General features: G+C 35.5%; 1 protein-coding gene across 1 annotated transcript; it reads right to left on the bottom strand.

Moving 5' to 3' along the window:
* Positions 1-11,334: 11,334 nt before the first annotated feature.
* LOC140518349 (olfactory receptor 2D2-like) lies at positions 11,335-12,327 on the bottom strand. Its single transcript, XM_072630433.1, has one exon. The coding sequence runs from the start codon at positions 12,325-12,327 to the stop codon at positions 11,335-11,337; it is 993 nt and encodes a 330-aa protein (XP_072486534.1).
* Between the last annotated feature and the right edge of the window lie 342 nt (positions 12,328-12,669).

Below are 12,669 nucleotides of genomic sequence, written 5' to 3'. Positions count from 1 at the left end.
TGAATAGAAAATTTGACTTTCAAATACGAAAATCAAGAGAAATATGTAAAAATAAACAGGAAAGAGAACCCATAAGGGACTCATTATACATACATACATACACACACATATGTATGTATGTATTACTAAAGTGTTTATATCCCTACATGGAAAGATGACATTTGTAACTCATGACATCTTTCTCAGTATTATGATAGTTAGAATACACATACACACATATACATATATGTGTGCATATATATCTGTATGTATGTATGTATATATGTGTATTTATATGAGTGTATGTATGTGGAGAGAGAGAGAGACAGAGACAGAGACAGAGACAGAAGGCTGAATGTGAAGGGAGGATACCTAAAAAAATAAAATTAAGTGTTGAGAGGAATGTACTGGGAGAAAGAGAAAGGGAGGGTGCAATGTAACAAATCATCTCATATAGAAGAAGCAAGAAAAAGCTTTTACAATGGAGGAGAAGAGGGGGGACGTGAGAGGAGATAAGAGAGTCTTACTTTCATCAGACTTGGCTTAAGGAGGGAATAACACACATTCAACTGAATATGGAATCTTTCTTGCCCTGCAGAAAGACAGGGGGGTAGGGGACAGGAGAGGGAGGATAACGGAAATGATGGGATATTGGGGGAAGTTGTAATCAGAAGCAAACACTATTGTGAGGGGACAGGTCAAGGGTGAGAATGGAATAAGTGGAGGGCAGGACAAGATAGAGAGAAATGTGACTTTTTGGAAGTGATTTGCATGACTATACATGTATGACCTATATCAAATTTCTTGCTTTCTCAATGAGGATGGGTGGAGAGGGAGTAAGAGGAGAATGTGAAACTCAAAGCTTTAAAAATGAATGTCAAAAAAATATCTTTGCATGCAACTGAGAAATAAGTAGTACAAACAATGCAATATAGTGGTCTATCTTGCCCTACAGGAAAGTAGAAGGGAAGTGGATGGGAGAAGGGGGGTGAGAGAAAGGAGGGGAGACTGGAGAAAGTGGTGTTTGGGGTGCATGCTATTCTGGAGTGAGAGGAGGGGAGAGATGGGGAGAAATTTTGGAATTCAAATTCTTGTGGAAGTGAATGTTGAAAACTGAAAATAAATAAGTTATATTAAAAGAGAGCTAAAAAGTCAAATATTTGGCTGGGAAAATGAGCAAACAGCATAAAAAATCAGACTATAGAATCTTAGTTTGGTGACAAAGAAGATCAAAACATACAAGCAGAAGAAGACAACAAAGTCAAAGCTTCTACATCCAAAGCCTCCAAGAAATAATATGAATTGGTCTCAGGCCATGGAAGAGCTCAAGAAAGACTTTGAAAATTAAGTAAGGGAAGTAGAGGAAAAATTGAGAAGAGAAATGAGAATGATGCAAGCAAATCATGAAAAAAGGGGGCAACAGCTTGCTAAATGAGACCCAGAAAAATACTGAAGAAAATAACACCTTAAAAAATAGACTAACCCAAATACCAAAAGAGGCCCAAAAAGCCAATGAGGAGAAGAATTCCTTAAAAAGTAGACTTGGCCAAGGGAAAAGGAGGTCCAAAAGCTCACTGGAAGAAAATAATCCCTTAAAAATTAGAATGGAGGAAATGGAATGTAATGACTTTATGAGAAACCAAGAAATTATGAAACAGAACAAAAAGAATGAAAAAAATTGAAGACAATATGAAAAACCTCATTGGAAAAACCAATGACTTGGAAAATAGATCCAGGAGAGATAATATAAAAATTATTGGATTACCTGAAAGCCACGATCAGAAAAAGAGCCTAGACATCATCTTTAAAGAAATGATCAAGGAAAACTGCCCTGATATTCTAGAACCAAAGTGTAAAATAGAAATTGAAAAAATCCACCAATCACCTCTTAAAAGAGATCTCAAAAGGAAAACCCTTAGGAATATTGTAGCCAAATTCCAAAGTTCTCAGGTCAAAGAGAAAATATTACAAGTACTCAGAAAGAAATAATTCAAGTATTGTGGAAACACAATCAGGATGACACAAGATCTAACAGCTTTTATGTTCAGGAATCTGGGGGCTTAGAATTTGATATTCTGGAGGTCAAAGGGACTAGGATTAAATCACTTATCCAGCAAAACTGAGTATAATATTTCAGGGGAAAAACTGGACCTTCAATGAGATAGAGGACTTTCAAGCATTGTTGATGAAAAGACCAGAGTTGAATAGATTATTTGACTTCCAAATAAAAGAACCAAGAGAAACATGAAAAGGTTAAACACAAAAGAGAAATCATAAGGGACTTACCAAAGTACATTCCTACATGGAAAGATGATATTTATAATTCATGAGACCTTTCTCAGGATAGTTGGAGGGAAATATATATATATATATATATATATATATATATACGTATATATATACATATATACATATATATGTATGTATGTATATATACATATATATATACATATATATACATATATATGTATGTATGTATATATGTATATATATATATATATATACCAAAAGAGAGAGAGAGGGTACAGGGTGAGTTGAATATGAAGGGATATCTAAAAAAATAAAATTAAAGAATGAGAGAGGAATATATTGGGAGAAGGAGAAAGGGAGAGATAGAAAGGAATAAATTATCTCACATAAAAGAGACAAGAAAATGCTTTTTTGATGGAGGGGAAGAGGGGGGAGGTGAGAGGGAATGAGTGTACCTTACTGTCATGGGATTTCGCTTAAGGAGGGATTAACATACACACTAAATTGGATAACTTACCCTACAGGAAAGTAGGGGGAAGGGGATAAGAGGGAAGGGGATGATAAAAGTGACTGCAGAGTGGGGGAAGGGTAGTCAGAAAAAAACACTTTTGAAAAGGGACAGGGTTAAAGGAGAGAATAGGATAAAGGGGGAGGAATAGGATGGATGGAAATATAGTCTTTCACAATATGACTATTATGGAAGTGATATGCATAACTACACATGCATAACCTACTTTGAATTGTTTGCCTTCTCAGTGAGGATGGGTGGGAAGAGAAGAATGGAAAGAATTTGAAACTCAAAGTTTTAAAAACAAATGTTAAAAATTGTTTCTAAAAATTGTTTCTACATGCAACTGGGAAATAAAAGGTACAGACAATGGGGTATAGAAATCCACCTTGCCCTACAGGAAAGTGAGGGAGAGGAGGAAGAGGGAGTGATAGATGGGAGGGCAGACTGGCGGAAGGGGTAATCAGAATGCATGCCATCTTGAAGTGGGGGGAGGGAATGATGGGGAGAAAATTTGGAACTCAAAATCTTGTGGAAATGAAGGCCAAAGACTAAAATAAAGGGGGAAAATAGTCATATGAAAAAATAAATAAGAGAGAAAAAAAAGAATGTGAATGGGATGAATTCACCCCTAAAATGGAAACTGATAGCAGATAAATTTGAATTCAACAATATATTGCTTGTAGAAAACACTATTTAAAAAGTGAGAGATACACACAAATATACAATAAAGTCCAGAAGCAGAATAAAGCAAGGATAGTAATTATGATCTCAGTCAAAGTTAAAGCTAAAATCAAATTTAGTCAAAAGAGTAAAATAGGGAAACTACAGTCAGCAATATTAATCAATACTTTTAGAACATATAAATAAGTAGACAGTAAAAAAAAAATAACAGTATACCTACCAAAACAAACACAGGAACTATATGAATATAAGCACAAAATATCTTTTATACAAAGTTAGATCTAAATAATTGAAGTAACATTTATCATGCATGGATTGATAAAGCTAATGTAATTTTTAAATGTCAATTTTACCTAATTAATCTATTTGTGTAATACCATTACTAAAAATTATCTTACTGAGTCAAAAAAATAATAACAAGATTCATTTGGAAGCACAGAGAGTCAGAAACTTTAATGAAATAAGGATGAAAAAATGTGAAGGAACCAGATTCAGTGATATCACACCTTAAACTTATTATAAGGTGAGAGCAGGATTGAAGTGTATAGTGGATATATTGATTATTTTAAATTAAAATTTTTCTGTGTAAATAAAAACTATGTAGCCAAGAGTAAAGCAAATGGAGAAAATGTGAGCAAAATAACTCTCATAGACAATCTCCCAGAAAGAATGCAATTGGGTCCGAATATTGTTGTGGTGTTGGAAATGATGAGCTGATGGAATTAGAAAAAGTGTGGAAAGACTTGAACCTATGAAAGAAGGTGCTCAATAACGTCAAAGTCTCATTTCACAAAAAGAAAAAATTTTAAAATGACAAAATATTGAACTTATAAATATTGGAGGGGCTGTAGGAAGAAAAGCACACTAATACATAATTAGAACACTGTGGATAGATTCCCATCTTTCTGGAGTAAATTTTGACTTAGTCTGAGATTAGCCTTATTATAATTTCCATATATTTTAACCTCAAAACGATCCAAATACCTTTAAATAATGCTTTAAAATTTATTTGAGAGTGGTAAACTCACAAAAGGATGGAGTGAAACAATTTTCCTGCCCAACACAACTTAGAAGATCAACAGGAAAGATCGGTTGCACCAGGGTGAGAGGGGAATACAATCCAATACAGGCTGCACTAGGGAAAACCAGGACAAACCAAACCAGGAGCAGGCCTTGGGAGCAATGTAATAAGTGGTATCAGTTTCCAGACCTTTCAGCTCACAGACAGTAAAGGTTAGGACAAATATTTGGAAGAAAATTACAAGGGTCCCTTTGCTAGCACTGGGGGCAGGACTCTGTTGCATTGCTCATACTTGAATCTGGGTTGCAATCCTGAATCTCAGTCCCAGGGCAAGGAGGAATAATATCAGAGCTTGTGGCTTCAGGGGCCTGGGGCCCTAGTCACAGTTCCAGATTAGAAAAACATAGTTGTGGTCTTTCATAGACCTTTGCACAGTACAGGAGAATAGTAAACATACCTCTCCCTAGATCATATAATCTTGGAAGAAATGAAAACTTACAGTTCCCCAGAATTACCCCCTGAAAACAGTTGCACAAAACCCTGAAAATTGAGATGGTGCCCCTTTACTCTATAAGCAGGGCTCTACTTTAGCATAGAGTTAAAAGTCAAGAAATAGGCTAGATAATAAGCAAACAGTAGAAAAAAGATCCTGACCATACACAGTTAATATGGTGACAGTGAAGATCAAAACACAAATTCAGAATACAACAAAGTCAAAATTCCTACATCCAAAGCCTCAAAAACTTAGAATTGGTCCCAGGCCATAAAATAGCTCAAAAAGAATTTTTAAAATCAAGTAAGAGAGGTAGAGGGAAAATGGGAAGAGAAATGAGAGAAGTGGGTTTTTTTCATAATAATCATAGGAAAAGAACAGTTTGGTAAAGAAGACACAAAAAATACTGAAAAAATAACACCTTAAAAACAGAATAGGTCAAATGGTAAGAGACACAAAAATCCAATGAAGAGAAGAATACTTTGAAAAGCAGAATTGGCCAAATGGAAAAAGAGATGCAAAAATCCACTGAAGAAAAGAACTCCTTAAAAAAACAGAATTGGACAAATGGAAAAGAGGTACAAAAAGTTCAATGAAGAAACTAATTCCTTAAAAATTAAAATTGGGCAAGTGGAAAGTAATGACTTTATGAGACATCAAGAAACATTAAAACAAAATCAAAATAATGAAAAACAAAAGAATATATGTAACATCTCATTGGAAAAAAAACTGACCTAAAAAAGTAGATCCAGTACATATAATTTAAGATTATTGGACTACATGAAAGTCATAATCAAAAAAAGAACCTAGACATCATCTTTTAAGAAATTATCAAGGAAAATTACCCTGATATTTGAGAACCAGAGCATAAAATAGAAATTGAAATTCTATTTCACCAGTCTATTTCACCATAATTCACCAGTCATCTGCTGAAAAAGATCACAAAATAAATACTTCCAGGAATATTATAGTGAAATTCCAAAACTTCCAGATAAAGAAGCTCAGGCAGCTGAAAAGAAACAATTGAAATATTGTGGTGCCACAGTCAGGATAACAGAAGATTTAGCAGTTTCTATATTGAAAGGATTTAGGGCATAAGCTATGAAATTCCAGAGGACTTAAAAACTAGGATTACAAACACCTACCCAGCAAAACTAAGAATGATCTCTCAGGGAGAAAATGGACATTCAATGAAATAGAGGACTTTAAGGCATTCCTGATTAAAAGACCATAGCTGAATAGAAAATCTGACTTTTAAATATGACGCAAAAGAAGTATAAGAATGGTAAACATGAAAGAGAAAACATAAAAGGATTCAATAAAGTTAAACTCTTTTCATGTCTACACAGGAAAATTATACTTGTAACTCCTAAAAACTTTCTGATTATTAGAAAAGTTAGAAGGAATATACATGGACAGAAAGTGAAGATGTGAGTTGAATATGATAAAATGATCAAAAAAACCAAATTAAATTAAGATAAATTTAAAAATAAAATTAAAGAGGGAGAAAGAATACACTGGGAGAAGGGGAAAGAGAGTGGTAGATTGGGGTAAATTTTCTGACATAAAAGAGGCTCAAAAGAAATTTTATAGTGAAAGGGAAAATAGGAGAAGATGGAGGAGAGCCTTGCTCTCATCATAACTGGCTCAAAGTTGGAATAATATACACACTCAGTTGGGTGTAGATGTCTATCTTACCATACAGGAAAATAGCAGGTGAAGGAAATGGGGGAATATTGATAGAAGGGAGAACAAATTGGGGGAGGTAAAAGTCAGAAGAAAAATACTTTGAGAATGGGCAGGGTGAAAGGAGAAAGAGTGTAGAATAAACAGGGGAGAAATAGAATGTAGGGAAATACGAAATTTTATACCAAGTTTCTCCAATAAAGACATCAGTTCTCAAATGTATAGAAAATGGAGTCAAATTTCTAGAAATAAGAACCATTCCTCAATTGACAAATAGTCAAAGGAGATGAACAAGTAATCAATGCTATCTATAGTCGCATGAAAAAAATGTTCTAAATCACGTTTAAATTAAAACAAATTTAACAAACTAAAGCAAATTTAAAAACTCTGAACTACCACACCTACGAGATTGGCCACTATGAAATAAAAGGAAAATGACAAATATCAGAGGGAACGTGGGAAAATTAAAACTGTTGGTTAAGATGCATACTGATTCAATCATGTAGAGAGCAATTTAGAACCATGTCCAATGGGCTATAAAACTTTGCATACCCTGTGACCAAATAACTAGGTCTGTATCTCAAAGAGGTTAAAAAAGAAAAGGAAAAAGTCCTATGTGTACAAAAATATTTGGATCAGTTATTTTAGTGATGGCAAAGAATTGGAAATTGAGGGCATGTCCATCAGTTAGGAATGGCTGAACATTTTGTGTTATATGATTGAGAGAATATTATTGTGCTGTAAGAAATGACAAGAAAAATGCACTCAGAAAAATCTGGAAAGACTAAAATGAACTGATGCAAAATGAAATCAGCAGAACTAGGAGAACATTGTACACAGTAACAGCATTATTGTATGATTATCTACAGGGAATAACTTAGCTATTCTCAGCCATATAATGATTCAAGACAGTTGTGAAGGACTTATGGTGAAAGGCGCTGTGCTTCTTCAGAGAAAGAACTGGTGGAATCTGAATGCAGATCAAAGATACTTCATTTCTCTTGGAGGTTTTTGGTCTGTGCTTTCTTTCATAGCATGACTTAAATGGAATTGTGTTTTTCATGACTACACATGTGTTGGGATTGGAAGTTCAAATCCGTGTGGACGGTCTCGGGCGGGTAAAAGTGGGACTTCTAAATCTTAGAGTCTTACGAGGCCCTCCATGAACAGGGGGGATTCGAGAAGGTCAGACTGAGCTAGCTCAGCTAGCTCGGGTATTTCCGCCTCTCCCCGAGAGATACTTGATGGGTGGAGTCTCCCTGCCCTCGAGGTCGTCCCGGATCTGGGCACACTATTGTTATCTAACAGCACGGTATTCAGATGCAAACTGTGTGGCTGAAGGTTAAGTAGGATTGAGGAAGCCTGAAAGCTCTCTTAGCACGTGAGGAGCCAAGAGGACAGTAGGCTCCGCTTCTCTTCTTTCCTCTCTCCCCTCCCCCTCTCTCCCCGCTTGTACTTCTACTTCCAATCCCTTAAGATCCTAGCCTCCTTAGGAAATCTCCCCCTCTTCCTCCTAAGGAAGACCCCCCTGCACTTGTAACTAGACCCTGAAATAAAGCTCAACCCTTGTTCGACTCTGGAACGTCCTTTCTCTCATATGAGCATCCAGTTTTGGCCAACCGAAGACCTCGGAGGTGAGGTAAGAAGACTCGGGTAGCCCACACAGGCCTCTAGGCCTGGCACACATGTATAACCTATGTCAAATTGCTTACCTTCTTAATGAGTGGGGAGAGAGGAGGAAAAGAATTTGGAACTCAAAATTTGAAAAAAAGAGTGCTAAAATTATTTTTACATGCAATTGGGAAAAAATAAAAAATTTGATAACAAAAAGATGGTCATTGTTTGGGAAATGGCTGAACAACCTGTAGTATGTAAATGAAATAATTTATCATTATGCCATGAGAAACAGTAAATATGATGAAGCCGGAGAAGCATGGAAGGATTTAAATGAACTGATGAAAAATTAAGTGAGCAGAGCCAAGAATCCAATATGTAAACTGTCTACAAGTATATAACTGCAAAAAGAACAACATAATGGGATTCTATTATGTCATAATGACCAAACTTTACCCCCAATATACATAAAGGAAGATGTATCCTTATTTTTTGCAGAGCTGATAGACTATGCATATATAAAACTATATATAATATTAGACTTCTCCAATATGGTGGTTAGTTTTGCTTACCTATTTTTTTCTTTTTTATTATGAAAGATAATTGTTGAGAAAAAATAAGAAGATAAATTGAGAATGGTAAACAATTTAAAAATAAATGTTATCAGTAGAAATTCATTTTAAAATTCAAAAGAGGTAAACAATAGAATAATAATCAAAATAATAACAACAATAATAATATTTCCTACATATTTCAGAATATTCATAGCAGTATTTTTTATGGTAAAAAGAATTTGAAATAAAGTATATGTCTTTTGATTAATAGTTAAATTAATTAAAGTTCTTGAATATAATGGAATATTATTGTATCATGAAAAGGACAAATAAGAATTCAGAAAAAGAAGGAAAATTTATATGAACTGGTGGAAGGTTTATTTATTTTTAGTAGCACAAGTACAGGACTATAGATTAAGACTATTCCATGTACTATCCAACATAACTGTGATGTTGGTTGGTTTTGCTAAAAAGCTTCCCTCACAATCCACTCACTTTGTTACAAAAGGTTGACCAAATTGCAGAGAAGACGATATATATAATCATAAATATAGGTCAGAGGTGCCAAACACACAATCCATAGGCCATTTGTGGCTTGAAACTTCCCAAATGCCACTAGAATGAGATTAAAATGTAATTGAGAAATATATGATAAAATAAATAAAAGTACAATAAAACATAGTTAACTATCGTTGTGTTATTCAATCATGTCTGACTCTTCATGACACTATTTGGATCTTCTTCAAAAGTTCCTGGAGTGGTTTGCCATTTCCTTCTCCAGCTCATTTTCAGATGAGTAATTGAGACAAATAGGATCAAGAGATTTGCCCAGGATCACCCACCTAGTAAGTGTCTGAGGGCAGATTGGAACTCATGAAGATGAATCTTCCTGATTTCATCCCCAGCACTCCATCCAATACCATACCAAACTGCCCACAGAAATCTTTATGTATTAATAGCCCCCATTTTAATGTGACTTTGACATCACTGATATAACTAACTTATGTGTGTAGACATACATACACACACATATATATGTATGTATATATATCAATAAATGAATAATGACACTGTATATTCAGCAGAAAACACAGTCCTAAAAATAGTCATTCCATGAGGAAGTATAATGGCACTATAGCTTTACACATTTAGAACACTGTATTTCTATTAAAAACAAACAATATAAAGTTTGTTTGTTTTGTGAGTGGATCTCCCTATCGGCCTCCCAAGGACTTAACTATGTCTTCTTATTCTTAGAAGTGTTTACTTCACATTTTACACAGTAACAGTCATGGTGTGAAAGGACTGTTTCTGATAGACTTAGTTCTTCACAGCAATGCAAAGACCTAAAACATTTCCAAAGGACTCTAGATGCAAAATGCCATCCACATCCAGAGAAAGAACTGTAGAATTGGACCACAGAAAGAAGCAGACTATATTGTCTGTTATATTTTGTTTTGGTTTGATTTTTCTCATGGTTTCTCCCATTCATTTTAATTCTTCTATGCAACATGACTAATGTGATAATAATATGATAACTATTAATTAAATAATTAATAATTTAATAATTAGTAAGAATATATATATGTAGAACCCATATAAGATTGCAGACCATCTTGAGGTGGGAAAGGGAGAAAATTTTAAGCATGTGGAAGTGATTGTGGATAACTGAAAACAAATAAATTAATAATCAAAAAGAAATGCTTACTTCATATGTGTCTCAATTCCCAAAAGTCCAGTACAGGATATTCAATGGCTATGATAATACCATACCAGTCAGACTATTTCTTAAGTCCTCCAAATTGGCATGATGCTACCCAAGTCTCCAGAGGGGTAAATGTATCATCTCTACATTTTTCCCTTTGCTTCAGACCTAAGATAGTTATATAATTGTAACAGTAAGCACTCTGGCAGACCCAGGCTGACCTGCTAGCACAAGTTCTTGAATCTGCTTCTCTTAAAGGAAAGAAAATTTTAAGGGATCAACAATCTTCATTAATTACATTCACTAGTTTGCAGGAAAAGTCAGCACCCTGAATGTCAGAGAAAATACAAGCAGAGAAAATACGAAGAAAGAAATTAGCAGAAAGCCCAACAGACAGGGCTCTAACTGCTGAATTAAAGCCATATTGCTCAACACTTTACATATACCACTGGATTGGGAGAGCATTTACATCTGAGCAGTTGTGGGGTCTGAACATATGGCTAGTCAGAGTCTCAACCAGGAAATCAGATGGTCTTTCTCATAAGTGCACTTCCAAAGCAAAATACCAGTTCAGAGTATATATTCACTTCTTAGAGCCAGAAGACATCATAGTACCAAAAGGTATGGAAGCTTTCCTACAAGCAAGTCTCCCCATAAGCAATTTCCTCCCTAGGCAAGTCCCTCCCCCAGTGAGCTCCACATGCAGCCTATTAATGGGCAGGGAACATCTTATTATCCCATAAACATTACAACAATATGTAACTATCCAATGTATGTATAACAATATAAATATGTATCACTGCCTCCTAATCCTGTTGATGAGAGACCAGGATTTCAAGATTAAAGACTAAGATTGGAAGAGTGAGATAATGTCATATTCAATGACAAGTGAGAAGAGCAGATTCTGAAAAATGGTATCCTGTTGGCTGCATTCCTGAATGCCTTCTTCACATCTTTGTTCCTCAAGCTATATATGAGGGGATTAAGCATAGAATTTATCACAGAATACAGCACAGATATCATCTTCCCTAGTTCCTGTGAAGACTTAGGTGTCATGTAGTTGGTGATTGCTGATCCATAAAAAAGGATGACCACAATGAGATGCGAGCCACAGGTGGAGAAGGCCTTCAGTCTCCCAGAGACTGTCTTCATCCTGACCACAGACACTATGATGAACATATATGAGATCAAGATCAAGAGCAAAGGTGTAACGATAATCACTACACCTACAAAGAAAATGACCATCTCTGTTCTGTGAGTATCTGCAGATGCCAAAACCAAAAGGGCTGGGGCCTCACAGAAGAAATGAGCAATCTTATTGTCTCCTTGGTAAGGAAGGCTAAGTACAAATGTACTGTCTACCGCGGATGCAACAAGGCCACTGGACCAGCACCCTATGGCAAAAAGGTCACACACATTCCATGTCATGATGAGGGAATAGTGCATGGGGTCACAGATTGCCAAGTAACAGTCACAGGACATCACACCTAATAAAGTACACTGTGTACTTTCAAGAAACAGGAAGAGAAGAACTTGAGCTGCACAGCCTGTGAAAGAAATTGATTTCTTGCTAGACAATATGTGGATTAGAGTTTGGGGAATAGTGGTAGTTGAGAAGCAGAGGTCAGACAGAGATAAATTACAGAGGAAAAAATACATGGGTGTATGGAGCTGTGAGTCAAGCAGAATCAGGGATGTGATGAGCAGGTTTCCAAGTATGGTGCCCAAGTAGACTACCAAGAACAACACAAAAAGCAGCCGCTGAGTCTGTGGGTCATCAGAAAGTCCTAAGAGGAAGATTTCTGTCACCCAGGTCTGGTTGGTCTGGTTCATGTTGCCTTTGTTTCTTTATGAAGGAGTCAAGACATATGGGATATCGAGACGAAGCCTAGAGAATCAGAGAACCTTTGTTTGAGGACCATAAAGTTATCTAGTGCAACCTTGAATCATCAATAGCTGCCTTGATGTGAGGTCATTTAAAATGTCCATTGAAAGTAATGCCCTGTATCACAAGGAACACATTCTATGCTGGAGACAGTACTGTTAAATAAAATAGGTTTCCCCAAATAGAATTGAAATCTTCTACCCAATATTGTCAGTTCTGCTAATACTCAGAAATGTGTCCTAAAAATTATCAAACTATACAAAAATCACAGAATCAAAAACATAGGGCTT

The sequence above is a fragment of the Notamacropus eugenii genome, chromosome 1 (genome assembly GCF_028372415.1).
Source record: "Notamacropus eugenii isolate mMacEug1 chromosome 1, mMacEug1.pri_v2, whole genome shotgun sequence".
NCBI classification, from domain to species: Eukaryota; Metazoa; Chordata; class Mammalia; order Diprotodontia; family Macropodidae; genus Notamacropus; species Notamacropus eugenii.
Note: the sequence above shows the minus strand (reverse complement) of the source record. Positions and strands in the feature narration are given on the sequence as shown.